The sequence below is a fragment of the Callorhinchus milii genome, unplaced genomic scaffold (genome assembly GCF_018977255.1).
Source record: "Callorhinchus milii isolate IMCB2004 unplaced genomic scaffold, IMCB_Cmil_1.0 Scaffold2, whole genome shotgun sequence".
Taxonomy (NCBI): domain Eukaryota; kingdom Metazoa; phylum Chordata; class Chondrichthyes; order Chimaeriformes; family Callorhinchidae; genus Callorhinchus; species Callorhinchus milii.
The window spans coordinates 28,506,342-28,529,659 of NW_024704743.1; the positions used below are offsets into that span (position 1 = coordinate 28,506,342).

General features: G+C 42.4%; 1 protein-coding gene across 1 annotated transcript; it reads right to left on the reverse strand.

Annotated features, from left to right (window-relative positions):
* Positions 1-968: 968 nt before the first annotated feature.
* Positions 969-14,189, reverse strand: LOC103176306 (serpin B6-like). The gene is made up of 5 exons (XM_042346271.1): positions 13,874-14,189; positions 11,379-11,482; positions 7,547-7,708; positions 7,006-7,091; positions 969-1,296 (listed from the first exon to the last, which is right to left on the reverse strand). Exons 1-5 carry the CDS (start codon positions 14,187-14,189, stop codon positions 969-971), a joined length of 996 nt encoding a protein of 331 aa, XP_042202205.1.
* Between the last annotated feature and the right edge of the window lie 9,129 nt (positions 14,190-23,318).

Below are 23,318 nucleotides of genomic sequence, written 5' to 3' on the forward strand. Positions count from 1 at the left end.
TGGTGGAGCGGAGGGTCAACAGACTGGAATATTGGGACAAGCAGAAGGCCGGTGCCAGTCAACAATTCAAACAATTTTGTAGGTGAAATATGGCTTTGAGACCAATTTTATTAAGTGTGAATATTGTAAATATATGAAAAATCCAAGTTAATATTTTATGGATAACATTGGCCTGGCTTCCTCCTCCTCCCCTGCACCCATGTCTCCTAACACCCCTCCCTTGCCTTCTACAGCACCTACTCCTTTGCCACAGCTCCTACCATTGCCTCCGCCCTACTCTCCATTGTCAGTTACACTTCCATTCCTTGTCTGCTGAGCCAACTGATCTCAGCAACCCTGACTAAGGTGGGGACATAGGGATCAATTCAATGTCAGAAACAATTCAAACCAGGAGTGCCCGGTATTCCTGTCTGTTGACAGACTAAGCCATCTGGCTCAATGGCAGGACTTAAGCGACTGGTCACTGGAAGCAGAAATACTTTCCACTCAGCAAATGTTAAGCCTGGATGCCAATGCCCTAATGCATAGAGATGGTCCTTAGTGGACAACACCAACAAATTGCATTTATATTGCGCCTTTCACATCAGGAGGACATTGCTAGATGCTGGACAAGCAGCATGTCCAGTCACTTCGCACTGACACTCTTCCTCTGTCCTTCCGCCTCCCTTTTCTTTCCCCATCTACAGATTGTGCCTAAAGAAAATAGTAAATCAGACGCTCGGCTCGATTCATTTGTATTCCCAGCTATTTTAAATATGCCGGTTGATTTGGACAAAAATCCAGTTAATTTGGACAAAATGCCACACAGGTCACCGCTGCATCAACTCACTCTGTGTCTCGAGAGGCTCCACTCCGTGCACGATCGGCTCCGGGATGGAGATGGAGGAGTCAAAATATGATAGACTGACAACAGACTCCAGCCATTCCCCAGCGACTGTGGACCGTCTTGGCATCTGTTTGCATCGTGTTTAAGGAGAGGAAAAACTCCCAAAGAACAGGATGTTGTGAGTTTTGTTGTGCCTGATGAAAAGCAGGAATGGATAGTCAGCCACAAACTCCACTGTAATCATTGCACATCGTAACATCAGAATAGCTGCTGTGACAGCTGCTCCTTCTGTATCTTCTTCGTGAACTTCAACAAAGGTTTTGTGAACAACTTTTAACAAAATCAGGTCATTTTTCTCAGTCATTCCCGAGAAATTTGCCTTCAAAGCATCAAAAGCGTCAACCATTCCCATAACACCAAGTGTTGAGGTGAAGTCATAGGTGTTCTCCATCTTAAATTGGGGAGCATTACAACAACCTCATCATTATCCATCTTGTCTGGGTCATTGCAATCTAATAGCTTATCAAAAGTCAGGCCATTTTGAAGCTTAAAAAAAAGCAGGAAAGGGAGTAAAAACAGCTTATTATTTGCTGAAACATCAGATAAAAGTTAGGTCACGATTCTGAGCATTCCATGCAGTTTTTGGCACTACCTTTTAAAGAAGCAATAGAGGAGATTCAAAAAATTAAAGGGATATATTTTGTAGTTATGCGAAGGAACTTTAAAAGGTGTGACTGTTTCCCCTAAAGCTGAGAAAGGAATCTAATGTTCTCTCATGATTAGAAGTTGAAGCAAAGAACATCAGCTAATTGGTCAAAGTGGACCTGTTTACCAGAACGATGGGAGACAAAATCAACAATGAGCCCTTAAAACATACACTAACTGCCCTTTATAATGAAGCACTTGAAGACTTCCTTCTGACTTGAAAGGTTCTCTATCAAAAGTAAGGATTAATTATTATTCTTATTTGGGTTATCACAGCAAAGTCACCATGGTCAGTTCCCCATCCCAGTATAAACTAGACACAAACTGCAGTGTAACATTCATTGAAACAAAACTAAAATATTTATCTTCCTTTTACTAACTCACTTGCAAGAATCTGAGGTCATTAACCTAGTCACTGATCTCCACTTAGGTCTCTGCTGAGAAAGAGTCAGAGCTTCCAATGGTGAAAGGGAAACATTGACAATCCTGGTCTATGACACTAGATGGAGCATATACTGTAAACTGAATTGTCTGTATATTTTGTGGGAGAATGCCATGGAAATGTGAAGTTTAGTCGGATTAAATTATACAGGAGAACCCCATTATAACAACAACAAATCACATTTGTATAGTGCCTTTCACATCAGGAGGACATCCCAAGGTGCCAAGTTGCACCTTGGAGGGACTTGGAACAAACAAGTGTATCAGCTCACAACTCTGCTCAAATCATAAGTGACAGCATTTTATTTATTATGACTCTGACTTCACTTAAGGCCTTGGGGTGTCGTCATGATATATGCTTGTGTCCGTTAAATATTTTAAAGTTGTTTTGAGAAATGTGTATTTTAAATTTGTCAATATAAACAGGATACTGGTTTTGTTCTCCCAACTCGAGAAGCCCCGAATCTAATCATTGGGTATAAAATACGAAACATGTGACATTTGGCACATTTTATAAGTAAACTATTATAACTTGCTGCTTTGGGTCCATAAGCTCAAACATCACATTCTGATGGGGAGCAGTCAAATTGGCCATCACATCGTGGGCACTGTATCGGCCACTAACTTGCAGATCCAATGCACGACTGCTTAATACACAAAAATTGGCTTAGCCTGATATTCTTTACTTAACTTTACAAATGGTCTTCTTATTAGGTGAGAGCTTGTGCCAGGAAGAAATAAGTAAATATTGAAATAGTATTGGCCAGGCATATTGATAATGTATTAATATAATGCTGAGATACAGCTTGTATTTTATCAAGGTCGTATCAAAATAAAACATCACAGAATAGATGCTGTCAAGTTTCCGAATTGTTTTTTATAAGTAAACTATGGCAAACGTTTGCAACAGCAAAGTCCCACAAACAGATGTGAGATGAATGAACAATTTATCTGAAGGACATTTGACAATGACAAACAGCTTCTCTTTTTGAATGGTATCATGAAATCTTCTGCATCCATCTGAAGAACAGACAGATGGGACTCAGCTTAGTACTTCATCCAGAAGTCAGCACCTCCATCAATGCAGCACTTCGCAGCGCAGGTGTTTCAGCCTAGACATCGAGCACAATTCTTGATGTGGGGCTTTATCTGCAACCTTGTGATCTAATTTTTTTCTAATTCATCTGGTAGCAACCAGATGGAATTTCCTGCCTCTGATGGCTCCATTGCTACTTTTCATCAATCTGCAATTATATTTTAATCATAGCCCCTTGAATTTTCCAAGAAGATATCAAGTGAATACACTTTACAAGAAATCCTGTGAAGTGTTGTGTGTCGTGCTGCCAAAATTGAAAGGCGCTATATCAAATGCAAAAAAAATCACACGATAAATTAGCTGTATTCCAGAAATGACGATTTCTACTTCTGTATTTCTGTTGTGTTGCTCTTAACAGAACAATTGTAACAAACTAGTCGATTTGTCTACGATACACCAGCATGCTTCCCTTGTAGCACTTAGCATTCTTGGCATTCAAAGAATCAAATAGGATTGAATTTAACAATATAGCGGAGTCCCATTATAACACATTGTCCAGAGCCATAAAATACCAACTTACACTATGATGAGGTGTGTTATCTGCTTGTTATTATAAGTGACTTCATGTTTATTAGCTGCTAGTGCCATCAGAACCATGTTGTGAGACCATTCTATCGTCATCCACCGCCTCTCCTCTCACATCCACCTTCACAGCTCTCTCCTTGACTGGTTCAGATCATACCTCTCACCCCGCCTCCACTTCAACTCCACAAATGGTTCCTCCTCTAGTCCCTGCACCGTCTCGTGCTTCCTGTAAATAAAGGCAACGGAACCCAGAAACAAGGAAGCCCCGGTCCCTCCACTTGAGGAAAGTGTGAAGAAATAGGTCCGCCACAAGGAGACAGTGTTGTTGCACATTGTAATGGGATTGAAACAGTTGCAGTTTTCCTTTTTTGTTGTTACGGATGTGGTTTTCATGACGCAAATGGAATATATTTTTTATATGAAAATAAATATATTTGTTTAAAAATAAACAAGAGGAAGGGGTTGCTGCGGATTGTAACAGGACTGAATCAGTTTTGCGTCTTGTTTTAACGTCGTGGGCGAAACATTGGGCAAGTATACTTACTCCAGACGCCTCTGTTTGCATAGCAGTAATCAGGAACCGATTATTAATCGATTGGCGGATCATATTTCCGGGATAATAATGCCTTCAAAAAAATAATAATAATTTGGTCACTCAATCCACAACAGTTTGTGGGACACTGCTGTGTGCAATTGGCTGCTGTGATTCGCCCACAAAATACACAATTAATTCAGTTTACAGCGTATTTTTGTGAATCACTTTGAGACGTCTCAAAGACTTGATAAAGCACTATTCAAATTCACAAATTATATTATATATATTTTTACTAATAATTATTTTTATATATTTTTAAATGAAAACTACTTAGCACAACAGTGTTGTGGATTGAGAAATGTTACAAGGGACATTAGAGATGGAAAATAAATGCTAGGCTTGACCACTAGTGAAAAATCACTTCAGTTCCCTTTCAATAACTTCAATAACTCCTCCAAGTTTGTAAAGCTCAGGCCAGTATCCAAAGTCTCTGAAACTAATATTGGGGTGTGAATTTTTTCCAGATTTGCTTGAATTTGTTGGACCTGTTCCTTGTTCCGTTAACAACAGTAACTCACACTTATATAGCGCCTTCTAAGCTGGGCAGAGTCTCAGAGAGCCTAACAGTGGCAGAGCCAGACTCGAAACCGAGCGGGGGTGGGGAAGGCATCCGTAAACATTGTCGACAAAGAAGGTTTCCAGGTGAGACTTGAAGAGAGGGGGAGTGTGGGCAAGGCGGAGGGATTGAGGGAGTGTTCCAGAGTTTCGGGGTGCAGCAGCTGAATGCGTGACCTCCAATGGGAGCGGAGGTTGCGAGGGACAAGCAGGAGGCCGGTGCCAGTCAACAGTTAAAACAATTTTGTAGGTAAAATATGGCTTTGAGACCAATTTTATTAAATGTGGATGTTGTGAATGTATGAAATATCTCAGCTAATATTTTACAGATAACATCGGCCTGGCTTCCTCCTCCTCCCCGCACCCATGTTTCCAAGCACCCTTCCTTTGCCTTCTACAGCACCGACTCCTTCTGTCACAGCTCCTACCACTGCCCCCACCCTACCCTTCTTTGTCCCTGTCTCTTTTTCCTCTGTCTCAACCATCAATACCGATACCTGTTGTCTCAACACCCCCCACTCTGCCCCCTGCCGGTTGACACAGTCAACCAGTCCCACACATCAGCAAAATCACTGTCATCACTCCCCTCCTCAAAAAAAACTCTCTATCCCTCAAACCTTGTTAACTGCTGTGCACAATTAGCTTTACAGCATATGCTGTGAAGCGCTTTGAGATGTCTAGAAGACATGAAAAGTCACTATATCAAATGCAAGGATTATTATTATATTATTTTATTATAATTATCATTATTACATTATTATTGTTAACTTCTGGATCATTTCCAACTTGCCTTTCGTTGCTAAAGTTTAGGAAAACATTTTTGCAAATCAACTTTGCTCAAGCCTTTCCCTCCATGCCCTTCTCGAGCCCCTCTTTCTGGATTCCACCTGCCCACAGCACAGACACATCGCTCGTCAAAGACGCTGATGACGTCCTCTCTCTGTGACTCGGACTCCATCTGCACTTTTGTCCTCCTGGCCCTATCTACTGCATTCGACACAGTGAAGGACGCTATCCTACTCCACTGCATCTGCCCTCTCATCTACCTCAGTGGGATCAAACTCGCCTGGTTCGAGTCCTGCCACCATCACTTCACCTCCAGAAATGTTTTTCCTCGCACCACTGTACAGTTACCTGCCGTGGACCCCAAGGCTCCACCCTTGGCCCCCTCCATTTCCTCATTTAAATTCTCCCTCTCTTTGATATCATCCGCAAACGTGAGATAAACTACATAACATTGGTGTCAGGTTCAACCGCAGCTTTCCTTTCTCCCCCACATCCAGTAACTAACCAAGACACCTTCCTCCACCTCCGTCACATTGCCTGCCACCGACCTCACCCACACGGCCGTCCAAACCCTCGCACAACCCTTCGTAACCTGCAACCTCGACTATTCCAATGCCCTCCTCACTGGTCTCCCCAGCTCCACTACCCACAAACTATAACTGATTCAGAAATCCGCCGCCTGTATTCCCACCCTCACTAAACTCAGTAGCTCCACCATCACACCAGTCCTCTCCAGGCTAACTGGCTCCCTATCATATAATGCATTGATTTCTAGATCCTCTCACTCGTCTACAGATCCCTTCATACCCTGGCACCCGCTAGCTTTCTGTCATGCTTTGTCCTCCTGGACCTACCTGCTGCACACAGTCGCTCACATTATCATTCTCTTCTCCCTCTCTTCCCTCATCCATCTGTCAGGATGTCTCACATTCACAGTCGCAGATCACACCATCCATGGACACAGAATGTCTGTCAGACATCAAGTCCTGGATGAGAGGTAACATTCTTCAGTTGAACATCAACAACACTGAGGCTCTCCTGATTTTCTACCGTCAGAGCATCCACACCTCAGTCACTGACAGCATCACCATCTAAGGATGCACATTGCACCTTATTAAGCCAGTCCAGAACCTTGGCGTGCTTTTGCATTGTGTTTAAGGAGAGGAGAATCTCCCAAAGAACAGGATGTTGTGAGTTTTGTTGTGGCTGATGAAAAACAGGAATGGATGGTCAGCCACAAACTCCATTGGAATCCTTAAACATTCTACCGTGACCGTAACTGCAGTGGCAGCTGCTGCTTCTGTACCTTCTTCATTAACTTCAGCAAAAGTTTTGTGAACAACGTTTGACAAATTCAGGTCATTTTTCTAATCCATTTCCGAGAAATTTGCCTACGAATCATCAAAAGCATCAACCATTCCCAAACCACCAAGTGTTGAGGTGAAGTCATAGGTGTTCTCTATCTTAACTTTGGGGAGCATTACTTCAATCTCATCATTATACATCTTGTCTGGGTTGGTCCACTCTAGCAGCTTATCAAAAGTCAGACCATTTTGAAGCTTAAAAAAGGGGGGAAAAGAGGCAAGAACAGCTTATTATTGTCTGAAACATCAGATAAAAGTTAGGTCACCATTGCGAGCATTCCATGTAGTTTTTAGATCCCCACTTTAAAGAAGCAATAGAGGAGATTTATAAGATTGAAAGGATATAGTTTTTAACTTTGGGGAGACACTTAAAGAGGTGGGACTGTTTCCCCTGAAGCTGAGAAAGAAATCTAATGGTCTCTCATAATTAGATGTTCAAGCAAAGAAATAAATATTTAAAAAGTTATTTAAAAAAACTTTAAGGATATAGAGCAGGGAAACAAGATAGATAGGTTTCCATGGGGGAGAAATAGAAGAGAAAACAGGACTGGCATTTGAATTTATTCATTTTTAATCAAGACTGTATTTTTTTCCCAAAAGCAAAGTGAATCCACTAAACAGTGGTACTATTTCAAAAAACTTCAATTTATTTTTTGCAGTCCACTTGCAGCACCTTTTAGATCTGGCAACATGATGATCATACTCAGCTCTTTCTGAACATAGGGGAGCTCAAGGATTCTGGTTTCAACTTCACGAATGTAAGTGCTTTTAAACTCCTCCTTCTGGCACATCATTTGGACTGGCTTGGTTTCATTCTGCAAACAGGAGTAGAAACCTTCAGCACTCTAAACTAACCTTGCTGGCGGGGAAAACAGGAAAAGATTCATGAGGAAATCGATTGCAAGATAAAAGGTGACTTGTAATTGGATTTAGAAATTCCAACTACAAGTTACACTTAACATTTTTTTCCAATAACCAAATGTACATGATCTTGCAGTGGAAACTCTACTCTCAGTAGCTCTCATCTGAGCAAAGTTCTTATGTGTTGGAATAAGGCAAGTCACATGGAATGCATAGCATCGAAACAGATCATTTGGCCTAACTAATCCATGACGGTGCTTATACTCCACATGAATTTTCATCCACTTCTTACTCCCTCCCACACCTTTCTATTCCCTTCTCCCTCACGTGTATACCTAGCTTCCTCTTGAATGCTTCTCTACTTTATGACTCAATAACCACTTCAGGGAGCAAGTTCCACAATTTCGATGACTTATTAAGGACAGGAACATCCGAAAAACAGCACTCGTACAATACAAGGAAATGACACAAACAGTAGCAGTCAATAAGGGAACTGTGATGTGGGATAGAGGAAATATTGTCATCTTCTCAATTTAATGCCTTATCACATTGTTGAGAAATCTCACAGCACTTCACAGGATATATGAGTAGATTCACAGTATTTCGTAGGTAAAGTGTATTTTGTGTACTTGTCTAAGACAGAAAAATATATATAGTTAACTTCTTGGGAGAAAAGCAGATGAAGTACTTTAAAGAGAAACCACACAATTTTCCTTCCCCTTTCAACTTGGGTATTATTTCCCTCTGATAATTAAATTTGGTTCTATTTCTTAAATTGAATTTCTCTACCTTTGCAAGAATATGTAGGAAACAGAGACTTTCAAAATAATTTTAAAGGTACAGAAAATATTCATTGTGGCATATAAAAGGAAAATATAATCTTAGTCAATTCTCAGGGTTAATACTATATTAAGCGCTTTGAGACATCTTGGCGACATGATAAGGCACTATATTAAGTGCAAGGATTATTAAGATCATTATTATTTATTTTGTGTTGCTATGGAGTCCTTTTGCAGTCAGACAGTCTACAAAATTAGGGTCAAAATGTATAAATTAAGGAACATAATGTTCTTCATAAGCACTTGAACCATTTGAAAAATTTCTCTTACAAAACTTCCCAGAAATTCCTCCAAATAGCACACATCAAATGAATACTCCTGTAGCGGTGCCTCAGGGAGACTCTTATGGGGAGGGGCCGAGAGAATGACACTTGCGCTGTGCTACCCAGAGTCTTAGAATAATGACTATTATATACAGTACAGCTGTATGAGGGTCACAGGCACCGTGTGGTGGTTTGGATCCTAAACCCTGTGCGAGTCTGAGAATAATATAATATTTACCCACACCAACACCAGGCCCCGGTCTCTCACCTATCCCTGCAGTGAGCCAGGAGGAGCATCAAGCAAGTGCCAGGATTAAGTCATCCTTGTTACCTCCCTGGGGACCACATACTATCTGCAGGAGAGCATCGAGTCCCAGACACTGTGAACTGCTTGAAATACAATGAATGTGGTTGAAGAGACAAGCTCAAGTGAGTGAGCAGGAATGCGTGTGAAAGTAAGTATTTGAGATGGGAAAGTGAGCTGCAAAGATGTGACCAAAGTGATATTGGGAAGAAAAAGAGCAAGTCCTCCTCCTGTTTACCTGTGCTAGGACTGATCACCTACATATACCGTATAGCTACACTGTGACTCAATTTGAGAGGAATTCAAATAATTGTACTTCAGTCTTTGTTGGCACAAACAGGTTTGTTGCAGTTGTTTGGTGAGAATTATCTTACAATGAATAATTTAAATATCAGCCTGACTGCATTCAGCAATGTAGCCAGATACACAGTGTAATAAAGGGCAAAAATATTTCAATTTGTATCATACAGGTTCATCAAAAGCAAATGCTAATACAAAGCTGGGAACTGGCCTCTATCATCCTTCCTGCTAATAACTTGCAACTGTTACTTTCTATCATTTTTGAGGTGCAAATGTGACTGACATCTGATATTTTATGTGGTCAATCCTTTTGATATTTAATTGACTTGAGCTTAGTGACTGGAAAGTATTCATTTAAGATACTAGTAGACAAGCAAATGGGAGGTTCGGAGACTTTTTTTCCCACATAGAGTAATTAGGATATGGAATGCCCTGTTGGGAGTACTGGTTGAGGCAGAAGCCAGCTGAGCAGAGGCAGCGTGTGGTGGAATAGGACGCAATAATAATAATCCTTGCATTTGATATAGCGCCTTATGACATCTTTGAGACGTCTCAAAGCACTTCACAGAATATAGTGTAAAGTGAATTGACTGTATTTTGTGGCCAAAATTTGGCAGCCAATTGCGAATAGCAGTGTCCCAAAAACAGACCAGTGACCACAATATTATTGTTTTTTTGTATGCAATTTTTGTACCTTGCCATTTCGGCATGACTGTGATAGAACACAGGTGACCTTTATCTCCTAATGTAAATCCGCATGCGGTAGTTGAGGCCGGGAGCAGTACTCTTGGACATGTCCAAATGTTTCTTCGTTTATAGCAATGTGATGTATCAGTTAAATGCCATGAACTAGTTACGGTGTTGTAAAGTTCAACAATTGGGACTGAATACTAGGTGACTGGCCACCAGTTCTCTAATATGTCTGAGGTTGTCAGATCTGTTCCTTGGTGATCATTGATGGGAGCCTGCTGGCTTCCATATCATCGAGGTAATGTTGTAATTTGCTTAGGAATCTGGACATAAGTATTGAGCAAGCGATACCTTTTTGAAAAGGTTACGCTTCTACTTCTCGGCTATGGGCCAATACCAACAAATTAACTGAAGAGTTCATCCCTTCTATAACTTGGGAGATACTGATTATGGAATCCACACTCAACAGATCTTCTTTAATAAGATTATCCATGTTCTCCCCTTTTTTGGAGAGGATAATTTTTAATTGATTTCAGAGGTGGGCCTGGTGACCCATAAGGGTTTCGATGCCAGTTAAAGGCAGCTGTTACCCCGGTGGCTGTTATGCCCATCCATTCAGCTACATCCCTTTTTACCCTTGGTGATATTACTGTCCCCATTTGCCCTCCCAAGACTGTACCCTTATTTCTTTGGACGAAATCTCGGAACATTTCTTCGCTCTGTAAATTATAAAGGTCCCTCTAAATAGGGTCACAAACGTCCGTGGGCAAAGACACATTAAAATGCAACATGATCGGTATATATTCGTTCACGATATTGGGATACAACACATCATATAAACGTTCAATCACACGTCCATTTGCTGGTCCTGTAATTAAAGTCGGACATGATGTGTTCTGTGAGGTGACCGGGATGATGAAAAACAATATTTCTGGGCCGTATGCATAGATTCCTTCTGGATCCTCCACTGAACAGTTGTAATAGCCCTCATAGCGATGAAAAACGTAAGGAAATATCAGGTCTCGCTCAGTCATGTTGTTGTATCCTCTGTGTGGACCCAACATCGGGACTCCCCACCTTCCAATAGATACGTTACCTGAAGTCATATTGTGTCTTTGGAAAATTATAGTGGAAGTGTCGTACCCGTCTGTATCGACGGTACAAGTGAGAGTTAACTGGCTTCCCAACTCTACCTGTATCAGTTGGTAAGGCTGATGGCGATCTGTACCGTAAACCGGTAAGATGGATCATTTCGACCCTCCATGCTGAAAACATATCCGAAGATGAGTATCCCATTGTAGTCATAATCATCAGTAATAGGATCATTTTCCCCTTATTTCGAGCGCATACCAATTCTCTGAAAATCAAGGATATATCTGTTAGTTTATCAGTTAGTGTAATGATTTCAATTGGTTAATATGATGCCATTCAGCTGTTTTGTCTCCCCTTTTTCCCGTATATTGGATCAAATATATGGAGGGGCTGATCTTGTCCACAATAGGGAACAGACCTTCCACTTTGGTGAGAATGGGTTTTCTCTATTACTGAAGTCCAACACCATGACCATGTCCACAATATTATACTCACATTCTCGTACTTTCTGATCAAAATACTTTTTCATTTGTTGTTTGTTTCTTCCCAAATGGTTAGTTACAAATTCATTTGTGTGTTGGATATTTACAAGCATTTTATCAACCTACGCTTCGCTGAAAGCCCCCTGTATGTTTGAGTTTCCTTCCATAGTTACGCCTGGGGAAGGGGGTTGGAGTAAGTGACCCGGTTGCCTCATTATTCTCCCTGTCATTGCCTGATACGGGGTCAAACCAGTGGCTGAATGTGTGGTTGATCTAAGCGCCATTAAACACATTGACAGCATTTGCACCCATTTGGGTGGGGTGATCTGCACAATTTTTTTTAATAGCATCTTAATAGTCCAGTTTCCCTGCTCCTCTACCCCTGAGGATTGAGGGTGGAATGCTATGTGTAACCGCTGTTTAATCCCCAATAGTTTGGTGAGGGTTTTAAAAACTTTTGCGGTGAAGTGGCTCCCTTGATCGCTATCGAGAACTATTGGTACTCCCCACCTGCAGATCACCTCACTCAATAGTATTCTTGCAACGGTAATTACTGTGGCAGCTCTGACAGGAAAGGCTTCGATCCATTTGGAAAATGTATCTAAATTAATCAGAGCATTTCTGTAGTTGCCTGGTGCAATGGGCAGGGGTCCGATAAAATCAATTTGAACATGTGTCCAGGGTCCTTCTGCCTCTGGGGCACCTTTTAACAGGGCATGATTGGCAGGTGGACCAGGATTATGCTGTAAGAAAACCAGACAACGGTTAGCGCGAGTGGTTATATCACTGTTGAGGGTGGGCCACCAAGTGGTGGAGCGTATTTTTGATATTGTTGAATTTACAGCCATATGTCCCCCAATTGGGTGAGAGTGGAATATTTCAAAGAAATCTTCTGCCATGTCAGGGGGAACGCACACCACACCAGGAATTTGTGGTAAAGGTGCCTTTACATATAACTCCCTGGTCTAACAATGATTGTACCATGTCACGGACATACGGGAGGCTTTCGAGTGGGACAGTATGCTGTTTCGCTGGTGCATGGGTTGTACCATTTATTTCCTCTTCCTGACCCATTCTCCCACAATCATATTTATGTCGAGCTACAACCTCATCGTATTTGATCAGTAATTGTGATACTTGTGCGTTATCGTGTTTGATGGGCTAGTACATCTCAGGCTTCTTTATAGCTGTTACGGCGAACACATCGGACACAATATGGTGTCCATCACTGCGGGTTAACGCCCTGCTTTCGGGAATACACAGGCATGAATTAGTGTAATCCACTATCATGGTGTTTTTCTGGAGAACGTCAGATCCTACGATGCCACGTTCCCAAGGTATGGCAATAGCAGCTGGCTGATCAATTTGGATGGTACTATGTATCTTGTTTCCCAGGTGATAGCAGTATTTGCTAATCTCACTCCCTCTTGGGTGGAACCATTGAATCCCGTAAGGGAAAACACATCTCCGGTTGCCCCACAAAATGTTTTGGGATGCTTTGAATGGAACAATGTAATGCTGGACCCTGTGTCCACTAACATTGTTTGCTCTTTGCCCCACGACAATGTAGCAGTTATAAGGGGTCTATTATCTAATGTTTTTTTAAAATGAATGGGAGTGGAATTCCGTTGAGTGAGGTTCACGGGAATTCGTACGGTCAATCTTTGGGGGGCTGTCTCGCATCAGTAAGAGGTCTCAATAACATTCACCTCTCCTTCTACTTCGTTCTCCGCGGGGGGAGCAGATGGACTGACCGAGACTGATTCTATTCTTGTCATTTTTAAACTTTTGATTATCCGTCACCTTCCAAGTGTTACTATAATAGCCAATTGGTCAAAGGGAATCTCGGCCAGCTTATCTATAAGCCCGGTGGGTATCTCAGGCTGCTTTTTATCCTGGCGTAGATTGGCCCTTCTATTCGGGCATTCTCTGGCCCAATGTCCCTCTTCCTGACAGATGTGGCAATTGGACCGACTGATTCCCCTCCAAGGACAAGATTGTCTTGACCCGGGCTGGTTTTTATTTTGATAATAAGAATGTCTTCTATTCTCATAATTAGGGAAAAAAGGCTCTCTGTTTTTGTTCTCTCTCTGACTCTTGGGTCCTTCTATCTCTTCAACCCAGATCAACCTTTTTAATCCCCCCTTACTTCCCTCAATCTTGGCCTCTCTATGTCTCAGGCGCTGATAATAAGCTCCGTCAGCAATTTTTATCAAATCCTCCCATTCCATGTCATCAGTTAATACTCCCGCTATGACTGATTCGATTTCAGGAATGAGTTTTTGGAGAAATGCCTCTCGGTATCTGTTTGACTTTTCTGCATCTTCTGAGCTCACTTCTTCCATTTGTATCTGTTTAAACAGCTCCACTAGCCTTTCATGAAACTCTACTGGGCTTTCGTCTCCTGTCTGCACTGCCTTCCCATATGTCTGGCTTATGTTCCAGGCTTTTCCTTTTGTTAGCATGGTCTTAACCGCCCCTAAAAACACAGTCCCACCTACTTCAGGCTTCAAACTATTCCGCTGCAAGCGCTTTTGTACTTTCAACTCGATCGCGCTTAACAGTATCCTTTTAAGGTCTTTTTCCTCCAATTCAAGGTGACAATCTCTAAACAGATTGTATTGCTGATTCAACTCAGTGGGACAAGTGCGTTCTTTGATCGTGCCGAACTGTTGCACATAAGCCACTACTTCCTCGGGTCTTAGTGCCCGTCTATTTGTCTACTCCTTATCGGTGGTACCAGAGGCATTATCACTAGAAGACGCCTCTTGCTGGTCTTCCCCATCAGACACCTGACCCCTCGTCTGCATTGGGTGAACCCGGCTCCGAGTAGTAGTGATGACCGCTACTGACTTTCCTGATTCTTCCTCCCACATATCCGAATATATTTTATCTACTTTGTCTATGGCCGTTTGACATTTCAATTATTCCCAATTGTTCCCTCTGTCCTAATGGCGCAAACCATCGCCTGCTTGCCCATTAGCATCTCCTTTAGTTTCTCTATTTCTTTCCCACATTGAGTGTGGTCTATCTCAGTGGCTGAAGGTCGGTTAATTAAGGTGTTAACTGCTCCATTGGCTGCATTCAACTGGATGCTCATAGTCTCACACTTCTGACTATCCTGCAGCGCTATTCTCCTTTCTTCATGCTGTTCTCTTCCTAGCTTGGCTCGGCTGATTTCACCTTGCATTATGTGTAGGGTGGAGGTTAATTCTATTATCTTTCTTTCCTGATTCTCACATACTCTTTCCATGCTCCATAATTCTTCCTCCATGTCCTTTTTGTCTGACAAAGTGATCTTTAAACCCTTTTAGTATTTCTGTCGAGCTGTTTTGTTTTATTTTCATATCCTCTATTTCCTGGTCCTTACTGTCTTGTAATTGTTTGGTTTTAAGTTTCAGATCCTCTATCTCCGTATCCTTATAATCTCGTAGTTGTTTTAACTCCAAGGCTTTACACTTGTATTCCCTCAACATCCAGTATTTAAAAAAGTTTTTACATCATTTTCCCCCAATTTTGATGTTACCTACTAACTTCTTCCTCTAACCATTCTATACCATTTTTCTGGCTCGTTTCCTCATGTATGTCCTCTATTTTTAGGCCTGTTTTCTTGCATATTTTCTCCTCATATTTATTCAGCCATTGTTGTAAATTATCTTACAATTTTCACTCTTTCTTGTCAGTCATCTCGACAACAGAATACCCGAGATACCAACAACCACAAGAGCGTGATCCACTAAGTGTGCTACTATGTGTGAGTGCGTTTGTCTATCACTTCGAATAAAAAAAAGCCTTGTTGCTTGTCGGGTCCCTTCGTGGTGACCAATTTGTTGGGATTTCCGATCCCGTAGTTCGAAATATGACCTGACAATCCAAAATGGTGCAATAATTATTTTATCATAAGACAGTGTGTAAAGAAGAGCATACTACCGGTTAATCTGCGTAGAACAAAAGTAGAAGAAGATTTCTTGGCTGTCGTCCTGCTCTTGCCCTGGTTTCTCTGGTGTGAAAAACCTTACTTCCCTCCTGCCAGTCAGGTCAACTGACTTCTCACTCTTTTTCTCCACTAATTATACCCCTTTCTGAACTCTTGCCAGATACCTTTACCCCCCTTACCACTCGTCCTGCATGTACTCATCCTGATCAATCATTGGCCTGGCGCCAGCCCACCGGTATTGATAAAGTGAGTCTCCATTTTCTTGTCTATTCCTTATCTTCCTAGACCTAACACTTGATGTTTTGCAGACCTTTCCTCCAAGTCTAGCTGGTACCCAAGGTTACAATAACACTTAGCAAAGTGCATCTAGAGAGAGGGGAGATAACGGGTGCCATGGTTCTAGCCTGTGCCACATACCATAATGTCATGTCATAATGTCAAAGAAAACCAGTAAATTTAGATTGTCAAAACCCCCCATTCATGAACCCATATTAGCTATCATTTCAAGCTTAATTTCTGCCTTAGTTCTCTATGATTTTTGTTTTAATAATTTTACCCACAATGGACGTCAAATTTACTAGAGGTCAAATTTACTTTCTAACAAAACTTTAGCTTGCTGTTAACCCATCGTCCCACTCAAGTACTCAGCAGGGGGTAGTGTTGCTCTACAAATCAGGGGGTGTCTACACCTTGGGAATCTGTTGTGTTGACTTTCTGTTAAACTCTATCCTATGCTCTGAATGTATTTGTAGCATTATAGTCTTAAACAGAACTTTGTCTAGGTCTATGGTGACAGAGGGTTGGAACGCTTTTTTGAATGTGCCTCTGTATAGAGAGTGGGTATGGACCATGGTACAGATATATGACTCCTATACTGTATTTGTGCTGTCCATGTGGAACAAGAAGTAAGAATGATTTGTGATCCTTGATTATATTCAAGAATTATATTGCTGATTCTTAAATGTGGTATAAATTGTCAAAAGATATCACAATGGATGCCTTACATTGAGATTGTGTCAGGCTGCTCAGTTGATACCATTCACACCTCTGGATCTTAAAGATGTGAGTTGAGTTCCCATGTAGGGTGGTGGAAGTCATGGAGTCTGACATTCAGTGTAGTGCTGCGGGTGCCATCCTTTGTATGAGATGTTCAATTGGTCTTTGATTTTATCCTTAAGTCTCCATAATTATACCCACAATTGTGGAGTCCTGTAGCTCGGTGGTTAGAGCACTCGCTTTGCTAGCGAGAGGCCTGGGTTTGATTCCTGGCAGGGTGAAACCTTGAGCAAGTTTCTTTACTCCACACGCCTGATAATAATCCCTCCAAAAAAAAATAATAAATTGGTCATTTCAATCCACGACTGTTTGTGTGACATTGCTGTACGTAATTGGCAGCCACATTTTGACCACAAATATACAGACCATTCACTTTACAGTTTATTCTGTCAAGAGCATTGAAACATCTAGACGATGTAAAAAGCCCTATATTAAATGCAAGGATTATTATTAATATTAATGGATGTCAAATTTACTGGTCTTGTATCCTGGGTCACTTTTGCTACCTTTCTTACAAATAGCAGTAACATCTCCCTTTCTCCAGTCCGTGGCACGCTCCAGGGTTCAGTAATTTGTGCCAGTGTTTCTGCAAATTACTCCCTTAGTTCCTTAAAGATCCTTGGATGCAATTTATCTGGCCTCTGATATTTATTAACTATAAGTTTGTGTAGCTGTTTGGCAACCATGCTGTTAGTGATGTGAATCATATTGCAACTTTCCTCTGTGACATCCTTGAGTTCCCTTTCCGGATCAGATTGGTTACCTGTCTGCTCCTTAGTAAAAACTGAAACAAAGAACTTATTTAGCACTATTGCAGCCTGTGCAGCAATAATTGTCATGTCCTCTCATGATCCCACCTTGAGTGACCATATTCCATCTCTTGCTTTCTTTTTCTCTTGAAGTATCTGAAAAACTTTTTGTCATTATCCTTCACATCTCTTACCATGTTCAAATCAAAGTTTTCTATGCCATTCTGATTCCCCTTTTTCTTACAATCCTGGCATATCTTCTGGTATTGAATCTGACATAATTCTGTGCCGTGTTCCTTCATTGGCCTTAAATGCTTTTTTCCTCTTGATGAGTTGCTTTGTAGCCCCGTCCAACCATCCTTTAAGCGTGATACTTTTGCTTCCCATGGTTACACATTGTTCCATTACCTTCATAATCACCTCCTTGAAGGAACTCCATAGTTCCTCCACTCGTTTTGCCACATTTAAGACTGCCAGGCACACTCTGACAAGACTTCTCAAGCGCACAAAGTTGGTCCTCTTGAGATTTGGCAGTATTGTTTGGATTTTTATCACCTTACTTTGTCGAGCCAAGCTGTCCAGCGGCATGCTTCCGCCTCTTGCCCGGGCTGCTGATTTAGATTTTTTTGTGAAGTGGTGTGACTGTGTATTGGTAGACGAATTCTGCATTTCAATTATGCACACCAATAGCCCACAAGCAGCCACAAAACGTCCAATTTTATTTGGTCAGAACACCAGGAGAAACTCCATTCCCTTTTCAAAGTTGTGCCAAACAGGCAGATTGGATCTCAATTGAATGTCTCATCCAAGAATTCCACGCACTTGCACACTGCCCTGGAGTATGATTTTAGACTGCCTTCTGACTCAGAGATGAGAGTGCTACCAACTGGAGGTTATGGAAAAATAAGCCACTCTTGTTTGCCATCCAAGCCCCATTCTCTCCTGTTTAAGTACCCATGGCACTACATGCATTGAAGGATGCTATACAAATACAAGTTGTTGTTGAATAGCCTTATTGAATTTTTAGTTTGCAACTTATCTTGATGTTGCCAGTCATTAAGATATTTCAGTCTCTCTAATCTGAGCCAAATGTTTTTAGCAACGTTAGCCTTTTCAAAATCCTGTCGCAGATTTAGTGGGGAGCAAGACCACGGAGGGCTTTGAAGGTGAGGAGCAGGATCTTGAATGGTATCCACTATGTGATGGGAAGCAAGTGGAGTCGGGCGAGGATAGGGGTGATAGGGACAAGGAGCCTGTTTCGGGAGAGGACACAGCGTGCAGAGTTCTGGATGATCTGCAGCCTATGGAAAGAGGAGTTGGGGAGGCCGACAAGCATAGTCAAGCCTCAATGTAATGAAAGCACGTGTGAGGAATTTGGTGGCCTGCGGTGTGAGACAGTGGCAGAGCTGGGTGACGTTGCATAGGTGGGAGAAGGCAGAGCGGGTCATGGCACAGATGTGAGTAGAAAGGATAGTTGAGGGTCAAACAAGACGCCAATGGTCCGGACTGGTTTAGTAAGGTGGAATGTTCAACCATGGATGGTGATGCGGTCGGCGCTGACAGGAGCCAATCAGGAGGGCCTCGGTCTTGTTGACGTTCAACTAAAGAAAATTGGCTCTCATCCAGGGCTTGATGTTTGGCAGACATTCTATCAGGACAGCAGTGGTCCTGGAGTCAAGGGTGGAGGCAGAAAGGTACTGTTAGTTGTTATCCGCATACATGTGGAAGTTGACCCCATGTCCACGGATGATGTCACCAAGAGGGAGCATACAGATTTGAAGATGAGGGCACCAAGGACAGAGCCCTGAGGAATGCCACATGAGATGGTGCGCAGGCGAGTGGAGATGAGGTGAAGGCAGTGTGCCCAAGGTTTTGCCCTGCCTGGAATTGCACCCAGTTGTCTCGCTTGCAAGGCGAGTGCTCTAACCACTGAGCTACAGGTCTCTAATAAGGTTATCTATTATTATATAATAATGTTATCTATTATTATCATTAATCCCAATGCATACATGTAAATAAGATTGTATCCAGTGTACCAGCAAATAGGAAAGCTGCAAACATGTACTATTGGAGTAGGCACAAGTGAACAGGGTCTTTTCTAACATACTGTTGCTTTCTTAACTATAACAAATTCATCCTGTATCATTGAAGACCCAGATAATCACTTTTAATGAATAACACCAACAATTTCCAGTGGGAGTTGGCTCTCCAAAATAGCACAGAGATGTCTTAGCAATTTGCTTAGCAGCAAAGGATACTGGCAGCTGAACCCAGATGTGTTCTCCTTTATTCATCAGTTCAAGACCTACCCAGTGGCTCTGACCTCTTCAACCTCCCCAGCCTATCCCTCAGACATACCGACTCACTTTACTCCTCAAATGCTTTCTCCTCCCACCCCTCACCTGCGGGGTACCCCAGGGCTCCATCCTTGGCCCTATTCTTTTCCTCATCTATATGCTCCTTTTGGGTGATGTCATCTGCAGACACGAGGTAAACTTTCAACAACAAGAACAGTCGGCGTCTCAAAGTGCCTCACAGTAATGGATCCCGGGTCCGAGCCAGGGGGAGGGGGAAGAAGGTGACCAAAGGCAAAGTCGAAAAGAAAGGTCCTCAGTCGAAACCTGAAAGTAGGAAGAGGGGGGCGAGGCAAAGGGAGTGAGGAAGGGAGTTCCAGAGCCAAATGTATGCAGATGACACACAAATCTATTTCTCCTCCAGCTGCAATTCCAGGTATGCCGATATTCTCTCAGCTTGTCTGGTGGACATCATGGCCTGGATGAGCGAAAACTTCCTACAACTCAATGTTGACACACAATACCTATTGCTCCTATCAACGTCTTCTATCTTGCAGCTCTGACCTCCTCAACCTCCCCAGCCTATCCCTCAGACTTACCGAACCAGTGCGCAACCTAGACGCAACCTTTCTTCCCCATGTCTGGTCCTTGACTAGGACCGCCTTCCTCCATCTCCGCCACATTGCCTGCCTCCGACTGTACTTTATACCAGATGCAGCCAAAACACTTGTCCATGCGTTTGTCACCTCCCGACTCGAGTTCTCGATTGCCCTCTGATTTGTCAAATCAAAACTAGATTACGCCAATGCTCTGCTCATCAGACTTCCCAGCTCTTCCCCGGACAAGCGGCAGACGATCCAGAACTGCAGCCTGTGTCCTTTCCTGCATTAGGTTCCATGAGCCTATCACCTCTTTGACTGTGACTTTGGTCGTTTTTCCCCTCCTCAGCTCCCACCCCAGCTCGGGTGCCAAGATAGGACTGTCAAGGTTTGGGAATGTCATCTGAATGTGAAATGTGCTATATATGTGTAAAGGTGTATTGTATCTAACCATTGCAGAAACACCATATTAAGAGACACTAATATCTCAGGAAAGTGAGATTCCTTAGTTCTTGGTCTCACTGAGATCCCTTATTTGTGGACAGATATCACATTGCACTCTGGATCTTTGGTAGTGTGTGTCTTAAACAGAATTTTACTGATCGTTAGAAAGGCAACTCCAAGGCGAGCATTACAACACCCACACCGTTCTCTCTTCCCTCTCTAAGAGCAACAATTAGGAACTCGACATTAATACTCTCTACCAGAGGCCTTCGCATTGGTAAGGTGATGTAGTGTCAGATCTGCTTCCTCCCAATTGGACTTTCATTAAAACTCCATCAGTTCACACCTGAGTCCTGTAGCTCAGTGGTTAGAGCACTCGCTTTGCAAGCGAGAGACCTGAGTTCAATTCCAGGCAGGTCAGGGCGAAACCTTGGGCAAGTTTCCTTACTCCACACAGAGCCTAATAATAATCTCTCCAAAAAAACAATAATAAATTGGTCATTTTCAATCCACGACTGTTTGTGGGACATTGCTGTGCGCAATTGGCTGCCGCGTTCGCCCACAAATATACAGTCAATTCACTTTACAGTGTCTTCTGTGAAGCGCTTTGAGACGTCCTCCCGACGTGAAAAGCGCTATATCAAATGCAACGATTATTATTATTATTACCAGGTCTTCCACCTTCGATGAAAATCCATCTCAGCTGCAGGCAGACTCCAATTCCACATAATGCAAATAATTAATATCTTGGGAGAGGATAACACTAGCAACAAAATACAATACAACTTTTTTGATTCAACAGTGTTAACAAATGGGAAGTATTAATACAAAGGGGTAAGACTGTCTTCGACAGTTGATAAGTCTCAAAGCCGATTATGGTCACAAAGAATTGTCATCAACAATAAGATTCAGAATCAACACTTCACTGTTACAGAAGAAGTCAATGGTTGGGTTTAAACCTCCTGAGTGAGGAACGGTATAACACTTCAGATAAGAATACTCGGGTCAGCATTGAGGACGTCTTTGGAGTTTTGAAACAGCACTTTTGCTGTTTCAGGGGTGCTGCGTTAGAGTACCACCCCACTAATATGCTGCATCATGTCAGTCTGCTGCATGTTGCCCATTGTGATCAAGGAGACCTGTTCCATTGCCCTCAAGTGTGGCGGGAGGTGAGGGAAGATGCAGCCGATGATAATCACAGGTACAGCTGCCCGGCAGGAACTCAGCAATAATGACTTTGCAAGTTGATGGCAAGGCCCACTACAATATTTTGTGTTAAAAGAACAATATTGGGCTATGCCATGACACTTGACATTTTTTGTTTACATAAAAAAAAGATACTTTCGTATGTTGTTGACTCCATGACCTTATGCTCACACATCTCCTTGTCCCCCGAGTCCTCTGCTCCACCCTTGGCGGCCGTGCCTTCAGCCACTATGCCCCGAGGCTCTTGAACTCCCTTCCTCACTCCCTTTGCCTCGCTCCCTCTTTTCCTATTTTCAGGTCTCTGCTGAAGACCTTTCTTTTCGACCGTGCCTTTGGTCACCTTCCTCCCCTTCCTCCTGGCTCAGCCACGGGATCCATTACTGTGAAGCGCTCTGAGATGCAGTCCAGCGCGGAGGGCGCTATATAAATCCAAGTTGTTGTTGTTCCATCTCTCGTCCCTGTCTTTCCCCGACTCCTGGGTGAGCAGTGAAGGGGAAGATGTGCCATTCCTTCAGATAAGACGTCAAACTGAGGTCCTGTCTGCCTTTTCAGTTGAACATTAAAGATCCCACGGTATTTTTGAAGCTACATCTGAAGATGCACAACTCCCTTGTTTGGTACAATTTGACTTGTCTCAGTGAAACGACAATGCCCCCTATCTGCCACTTTGCATTTATTGTTTTTGCCATGTTTTTCTATTGGTGTTTTAATATATCCAGACAGTATTCTGAGGCCATTAATGACTTTGATCTGGTTATTACTGGCTGTGTTGGAGGCAGCTCTGTCTATCTCGTTGGTTGATCTTTTGACATTCAATTCTGATCGTTCCTGAGATCATTATGCGCATCTCAAAAATGATCTGCGGTAACTTCCCTTCGTAAAGTGTTTCACTCTTAACTTAAAGAAAACTTTTATAACTCTTTCTTAATAAATCTACTAGAATTTCACCCTACTTTGCTTCCCTTGGAAGTCACAATTATCACTGCAAAGGTGACAGTAATAAACAGAACGTAATACAATGGTCATCAAAAGAAGCAACCATAGCACAAAGCAATTTTGCATTTACCAGCCAGTAAAGTATCTTGACAATGCCTGGGATGCCAGAAGAGCAAGGTATGTAAACTGAAACTTAGAAACAACACCCTGTGCATATATGTTTTTAAGTTGTGCTGCCAGCTATGGAATCTGCCCTACAGCACCAAGCATTACCGATTTCTGATCTTACCATCTGCCTGTTTTGCTTTGTTTTGGCATGGTCTAGCATGGAGGTGAGTGGACTTGATGGGCAAAATGGTCTCTTGTTGTTGCA

Bases quoted from the DNA above. Each gene is read 5' to 3' on its own strand.
- LOC103176306 (XM_042346271.1), bottom strand. From the start codon at position 14,189: ATGCTAACAAAAGGAAAAGCCTGGAACATAAGCCAGACATATGGGAAG. The intron at 7,709-11,378 runs GTACAGATCGCC...TCCTGTTTGCAG, and splicing joins ATCCATCTTACCGGTTTACG to AATGAAACCAAGCCAGTCCA. The intron at 1,297-7,005 runs CCCCAAAGTTAA...ATGAGGTTGTTG, and splicing joins GATGAGATTGAAGTAATGCT to TAATGCTCCCCAATTTAAGA.